The 7,703-nt window shown below is 46.1% G+C and overlaps 1 protein-coding gene across 1 annotated transcript in view; it reads left to right on the top strand.

The window, feature by feature from the left end:
* LOC101653304 (microtubule associated scaffold protein 2) overlaps positions 1-7,703 on the top strand; it is a 169,326-nt gene that overhangs the window by 39,586 nt on the left and 122,037 nt on the right. The window contains exon 4 of the mRNA XM_045293990.1: positions 6,248-6,442. Coding sequence (XP_045149925.1) covers positions 6,248-6,442 — 195 coding nt within the window. The remainder of the gene's footprint in view (positions 1-6,247; positions 6,443-7,703) is intronic.

Genomic DNA, 7,703 nt, shown 5'->3' with positions numbered 1-7,703 from the left:
ATCCAGCTAGACCAGAGCATGCACACTGGTACAGATAAGAGCTCGCAACACAGGGAGTCCAGGACCGATAAACCCCCCAGGACCAATAATGGGAGTAGTGATGCCAGGAGGGTAAGAGGAAGGTAGGGGGAGAAAGGGAGAACCGATCACAAGCATCTACATATAATTCCATCCTTGGGGGGATGGACAACAAAAGTGGGTGAAGGGAGACAGCGGTTAGTGTAAAACATGAAAAAAAATTATAAATTATCAGGAGTTCATGAGGGAGGCAGGCTGGGGAGGGGAGGAAATGGGGAGCTGATATTAAAGGCTCAAGTAAAAATAAATGTTTTGAAAATGATGATGGCAACATATGTACAAATATGCTTGACTCAATGGATGGTTATATGGATTGTGGTAAGAGCTGTAAGAGCCCCCAATAAAATGATCTGAAAAAAGAAAAGGAGAAAAAAAAGTTTGTTCGATTCTGATCATCTTTTCAAAGAGCCACAATTCAGTTTTGTTGATTTTAATGTATCATTTTTGTATTCTCTGTGTCATCTGTTTCCATTCTGTTCTTTATGATGTTCTTCCCTCTGTTTGCATTAGGTTGGGTTTACTCTTTTTGCTTCAGGACTTTCAGGTGGATGGTTAATTTATTACTTTAAGATTTTTCTTGTTTTTCAAAATAGGAATTAGCAACTGTAAATTTTCCTCAGAACGCTCTTGCTTGTGTTTCGTACATTCTGGTGTGTCATGGTTTTGTTTTTTAATTTCAAAGTATTTTCTAATTTTTCTTGTTACTTCTTCTCTGGCCCTTTGGTTATCTGGTAATACAATGTTTAACCTCCACATAATTGTGATTTCCTCACATTTCTTTCTGTAATTTAGTTCTAATTCTATTACTTTGTATGACTTCTAATCCACATACTACTGAATATGACTTTGGCCTGTTAAAGTGGATTGCTGTTTGTTTTAGGACCAAACATATACGTACTGCAACCTGGAGAATGCTCTGTGTGCACTTGAGAAGAATGTGTGTTTTATTGTTGCTGGCTGGGGCATTTTATAGATGTCTGCTAATTGTCCTAACAGCATAATGGTTATGCGTTGGGCCTCTAACCACAAGTCCAGCAGTTTGAAACCACCAGCTGCTCCATGTAAGAAAGATGAGGCTTTCTGTTCCCGTAAGGAGTTACAGTGTCAGAAACCCACAGGGGCAGTTCTACCCTGCCCTATAAGGTAGCCAAGAGTCAAAATTGACCGGATGGTAGTGAGTTTGATTTTGGGGGGTTGTTAGGTGCACATTGTTGTTGTTAGGTGTTGTCCAGCGGCTTCTGGCTCATCGTGACGCTGTGTTCCATCGTACTGGCTGGGCCTCCGCCATCCTTACAATTGTTGCTATGTTTGAGGCCATTGTTACAGCCACTGTGTCAGTCCACCTTGTCTCGACTTTACCAAGTACCATGTCCTTTACCAGAGACTGGTCTTTCCTGTTAACTTGTCCAAAGTACTTGAGACAAAATCTCACCACCCTCCCTTCTAAGGAGCGTGGCTGTACGTCTTCCAAGAAAGATCTTTTGGCAGTCTATAGTACTTTCAATAGCCTTTGCCAGCACCGTAATTCAAATGCATCCGTTCTTATTCAGCCTTCTCTGCTCAGTGTCCAAGTTTCACGTGCATGTGAGGCAATGGGAAATGCCATGGCTTGGGTCAGGCGCACCTTGACCTTCAAAGTGGTATCCTTGCTTGTCAACATTTTAAAGAGCTCCTGTACAGCACGGTTACCCCATGCAATATGCCATTCGATTTTCTGACTGCTTCTTCCATAAGCATTGATTATAGATTCAAGCAAAATAAAATTCTTGTCAGCTTTAAACTTTTCGGTTTGTCATGACGTTATCTATCGTTCCCATTGTGAGAAATTGGGTTGTCTTTACACTGAGTTCCAGTCCTTACTGAATAATGTGGTCTTTGATTTTCATCAGCAAATATATGTTAATAATTATTATAGCTTTCTTATGATTAATCTTTTCATCTTTTAAAATTGCCCTTGTTCTGTACTAACATTTACAATAGCTATTTCATCAAGTATTAGTGTGGTCACTGCACTTTTTTCATGGTTTCTCTTTGCATGCTATGTCTTTTCCTTTTAATCTACTTTTACATTTGAATCTACACTGTGTTTCTTAGAGATGACCTATACGTGGATCTTATTTTTTCATCCAATCTAACAATCTCTGCCTTGTGTTTGTTTTCAAATCCTTTTGCATTTATAGTAACTTATTTCAAGTGACATATAAAAATATGACTCCTACGCAACTCAGGTTTCTCTTCCCTTTACGCTAATCTTAGTCTGACTATTTCATCTGCAGATGCTACAATTCAGTCATATGCGATTATAATGATTTCTTTACGTACTTTTAAGGAGACTGTGTGTGTTTGCCCGGCTAACCTTCTTTTTGACCCTTTTAGGTTATTTTCATTTGTTCCTATAAACTCAAACTTCGTTTCTATCATTTCTATATCCCAGTATGGCTTTGTTTCCATTTGCCTCCTTGGTTTTATTGGTAAATACATGACAGTCCTTTATTTTATAGACCCAATGATGCAGTTATGTGCCTATTGTTTTGTATAACTGCATTTCCAATCAGTTAGGAGAGGACTGGAGAAGGCATACTCCTTGATGTGGTTATTTGCATTTGCATGATTATCTTTGCTGGTACTCTTTGTTTTTATGTGTGGGTCTAAATGATCATCAGGGATGGCTACAGCCTGAAAAATTTCCCTGAGCATTTTGTTTCCCATTAGGTGGGATGCTAACAGTGAACTTTCTCAGTTTTCGTTTATCTGGGAGTGTCTTTAGACAATTTTGAAAGATCATTGTCTTGAGTCTAATGATCCTGTTTGACAAGCTTGCTTGTTCTCTCTCTCTCTCTGTCTCTCCCTTCCTGTTTCTATCTCTTTTCCATCCTCCCTCCCTCCATTTCTCCCTCTGTCTTTCTCTCCATCCTTCCCTCTCATTCTCTCCCCCCTCTCTTATATCTTTACTTTGTTCAGTAAAGATATATAGAAAAAAATTACTTTGTTTCTTATAAAGTACTTCTAAAAGCACTTGCAAGGTGCCCTCCCACTGCTTTCTGGCCTCTGTTGTTTCTGCTGGGACGTCAGCTGTTAGCCTATTGGGGCTGAGTCATACAGAAGAAATCATTTTCTTTTGCAAGACTTCTGTCTTTGTGCTTTAGCATTTCTCCTATGATGCATCTCTGTGTGGGTTGTTTTGCATTTATCCTGCATGGGCTTGCTTGAGCTTCTTGGGGATTCATTTAAAAAAAATTTTTTTTAATTCAAATTATCTTCTCTAGAAAGTATGTGAGATGAAATCTTGCCATCCCTACTTCTAAGGAGCATTCTGGCTGTATTTTCTCAAATATAGAGTTGCCTGTTCTTCTGCCAGTCTGTGGCAGATTCAATGCTCTTTGCCACAACCGTAATTCAAATGCCAGTGTGTTTCAAAGGCCAACGATCTGCCAGTGTGTCTTATACATTCTCCAGCTTTCGTGGGCATAGGAGGCAAGAGAAAATACTCTGGCTTGATTCCGGTGGGTCTTAGTCTTCAAAGTGGCATGTTGGCTCTCTACATCTGTACAGAGAGCTTTCCCAGCAGATTTGCCCAGTGCAGTACGTCATTTGTTTCCTCGACTGCTTCTTCCAAGTACATTCGTTATGTGTCCAAGCTAAATGAAATTCTTGACAACTTGAATCTTTCCTCCATTTATCATGATGTGGCTCTTTGGTCTGGCTGTGAGGACTTCTGCTTTCCTTAGGTGCGTGTTAATCCATACTGAAGGCTGTAGTGTGTATCTTCATCAGCAGGTGCCGTGAAGCCTTTGATTGCAGCCAGCAAGGTCAGATCATCTCTATACCGCAAGTTGTCAGTGAACCTTCCTTCAGTCCCTGTGCCATGTTCTCCATAGAGTCCAACGTCCCAGAGTACATGCTTAGCATGCAAAACGAATAACTATGGTGAGGCTACAACCCCGATGCACCCTTTGCCTGATTTTAAACTCTGTCTTGTTTAAATGCCTGCCTCTTCGTCTATGGACAGGTTTGGGAAAAGCACAATTAAGTGCTCTGGGATGCAGATTTCTTGCAATATCATCTATAGTTGGTTATTGTCCATAGCTTTTGCATAGCCAGTAAAATGCAACCATTCTTTACAAAAAACAAAAACAAAACCCAAACCCAAACTCACTGCCATCAGTGAGTGCTGACTCACAGCAACCTCCTGTGGGTTTCCGAGACTGTAACTGCTGATGGGAGTAACAAGCCCAGTCTTTCTCCTCAGCGCTGCTGGTGGTTTCAAACTGCCGACCATGCAGATTGAAGCCCAGTGAGTCATCACTGTACCACAGGGCCCCCGACCTTTCTTTAGTACAGGTGAAAGGAATACTTTTGTCTGCCCAAGATGCTTTGTACGGAATTCAGGTGTTTCCTTCCTCCATATATCCCAGCATGGAACCCCTCAGTGCCATGGTTATTCGTGGATCCCAGCTCAGACTGGCAGTGCCATGGGGCTGGGAGGGTGGGCTTGTGGTGGGATGTCTCCTTGTCTGGAAACCAGCTGGTTCTGTGAGTAGTTAGTTGCTACTGTGACGTTCTGTGAATATGCAAACGGTCCGGGAAAAGGAGCACAGACCCCGGCTCGTCCCTGAGCTGCCGTCCTGGACACAAAGCCCCCCACCAGTAGCTTTTCCAGCTGCCGTTGGCTCCTCACCGGGGAGATGAGACGCTCAGACCAGGGCCAGGCACAGGCCATTCCTTGTCTATTGCAGCTTCTAGCACCCGCTGCAGTCTTGGGGCCTCCCGGCTCCTAGGTGTCTCTGCCATGTGCACCCGTCTTTGCAGCGCCTCTCCCCACTCCGCAGGTCTCTCTGTCTGCTCTGTTCTTTGTATAACTCCGAAGCGATGAGGTGCGGGCCCCACCATGCTCAGATGCAACCTCTTTCAACCCCCAACCAGAAAACTCCAATTTCCAGGCAGGTTCACATTTACTGGTTAGGACGTCAGCACTTATTTGGGGTAGACCCACTGCGACCTGTGACAGAAACTGGCTGCATGTCGAGTGATGTATCACAAACACGGTGATTTCCCTGCCCTTTCTCAACACAGAACTGAGTCTCCAAGCATGAAGTGCCCTGAGGCTGCCCTGCCAGTAATTGGAAGAGCCCACCCATACACCCGATGTGGGCATTGTCTGTGCTCTGTCCAACTCAGCCCTGGGTCCAACCCAAGGTGACTGGGATGACCTTCACGTGTGCTTCTGTGGGACGGACAGATTGCCGGCTGTCTTGGCATCTGCTCCAACCTGTTCCTCCTCCCCGCCCCCACCCCCCGCCCCCGTCTACACCTCCCCTTCCTCCTAGAGGATAGGTGAACTCTAACCTCAGACCTTCTGGCTAGCAGCCAAACACATTCGAACTACACAGAGGTGCTAACACTTGCTATATACTGTCTATATCTGAGAATGAATACTCTGAGCAGATCATGCATTGGGCTGCTAACTATAAGGTAGGGGGTTCGAACCTACCAACTGCTCCTTTGGAGAAAGATGAGGCTGTCTCTGTCCATGGTAATTTACAACCTCCAAAATGCTTTGGGGCAGTTCTACTCTGTCTTCTAGGGCCACAAGGCGAGAGTGAGTTTGTTTGGGGGAGAGGAAGGGGGCTTGGTGACACAAAGGGTTACATGCTCCTCGACTCTTAACGGGAAGACCGAAAGTGCCAGCCCACCGGAGGTACCTTGAAAGAAAGGCCTGGTGATCTGCTTCCAAAAGGTCTGCACACCTGGGCTCACCCTGCGTCAGAATGGCTCAGGGCTCCCCTATCCCAGCAGCAGTGTGGGAGAAGGGGGTTCCACAAAACCACCCTCCCGGCCATTGTGTGGATTCCAGCTCATAGCAACCCTCCAGGACAGGATCGAGCTGCCCATGTGTGTTCCTGAGACTGTACCTGTTTATGGGAGTAGAAAGCCTCGTCTTTGTCCCGTGAAGAGGCTGGTGGTTTTGAACTGCCGACTTTGCAACCCACCTGGTAACTCAACTCACCCCCAGGCCCGAGCCGTTCCAGTAAAAAGCGGGCTCCAGAAAGTTTGCAGATAAATCCCACCATCTTTCCCTCCCCCCTTCCCAGGGACATTTGAAGCCCCTGTCAAGGATTCGCCTGCCTTGAGAATCATTCTGTTTCCTGTGTGTTCGCTTTTGTTCTAGCAGATCTGAAGAAAACGTCCATTTCCAACGCTGCCAAATCCAACCTCCCCAAATCCGGACTGCGCCCTCCCGGCTACTCACGTCTCCCGGCCACCAAGCTGGCAGCGCTAGGCTTCGTCCGCAGCGCTAGCGTCTCCTCCGTCTCCAGCAACCAGTCGGCGGACAGCGCCCAAACGGAGCCCGCCAGGACCAACCGTAAGTGGGGACTGGGAGGGTGGGGGTGGGGTGCGCCTGGCCTTTTAATGGTGGTGTGTTTTCTGCGTGTGGTTTACAGAGAAGCTGAATTGACCTTAACCTGCCACCCCTGGGGTTTTGAGATAAAACACCTGCTGAAGGAAAGTCGCCTGTTTGACCCTCTCGTGTTTGGACCGCAGGGTCCAATCCGTTGCAGCGTGTGCGCTATGTGCAGACCAAGGGAATGTGTTGCCCTGAGCTGTCCAAGCAGGTGTTGTCCTTATTTGAGCCCATGGTTGCAATGACAGTGTCCACCCATCTCTTTGAGGGCCGTCCTCTTTCCTTGCTGCCTCTCTTCTGAAGCAGGCCCAGGGACCGGTCCCTCCTGGGAATGTGTCCAGAGTTCCTGAGATGAAATCTCAACACCCGGGCTCTTCGAAGGCACAGCCTTGCTGGGCTTCCTCCAACTCGGTTTTGTTCCGTTCGGCACTGTAACTCAAATTCAGCACCCTCTTCCTGGGCCCTCCTTGTTCCCCAACCAGATTCCACCACATAGGAGCGGCAGAAGATTCTCTGGTTTGGGTTTTGTGTCGGGCTGCAAATCCCAGGGTCAGCAGGTCTATCCCACCAGCTCACTGTGTGCAAGAAAGAGGGCCCTGTCTTTGCTGCTCTCAGACAGATTTCCGTCTCAGAAACCCACGGGGTCAGTTCTGCTCTGTGCTACGGGGTTGCTGGACTTGACATCGATCTGCTGGCAGTGGGTGTGGGTTTGTGTGTAAAGAGCCCAGGCTGCACCGTGTGGGAAGCATCAGGCCACGAATCACAAGGTCTTTGGAGGCTCAAACTGCATGACAAAGAGGAGAGTCTTTTTTTGGTTGACATATAATCCATGTACCATGCACTTTAATGATTTACAGATATTAAAAAGAGTTGTGCAGTCATTGCCACAATCAAGTTTACAACATTGTGTTCATCCATGGACCCATTATTTTTAGCTCCATTACTGCTCAGCCTCCGTTGCCATAGCCCACCCGGCAAAAAAAAACAAAAACTCACTGCCATAGAGTTGATTCTGACTCAGAGCGACCTTATAGGACGGGTGGAACTGTCCCTGTGTGTTCCCGAGACTGTAAATCCTCATGGGAATAGGAAGCCTCATCTTTTTCAGCAGGTGGTTTCGAACTGCTGACCTTGCAGTCGGCAGCTTAGCACATTCCCACTCTACTGCTAGTTACTCTACCTGTAGATTTATCTATCTTGGATTTCATACAAAGAAAATAAC

Source organism: Echinops telfairi, unplaced genomic scaffold (assembly GCF_000313985.2).
Source record: "Echinops telfairi isolate 266 unplaced genomic scaffold, ASM31398v2 ScPeMD7_2565;HRSCAF=3150, whole genome shotgun sequence".
NCBI classification, from domain to species: domain Eukaryota; kingdom Metazoa; phylum Chordata; class Mammalia; order Afrosoricida; family Tenrecidae; genus Echinops; species Echinops telfairi.
The sequence above is the reverse complement of the archived record's forward strand: the minus strand, read 5'-3'. Positions and strand labels throughout refer to the sequence as shown.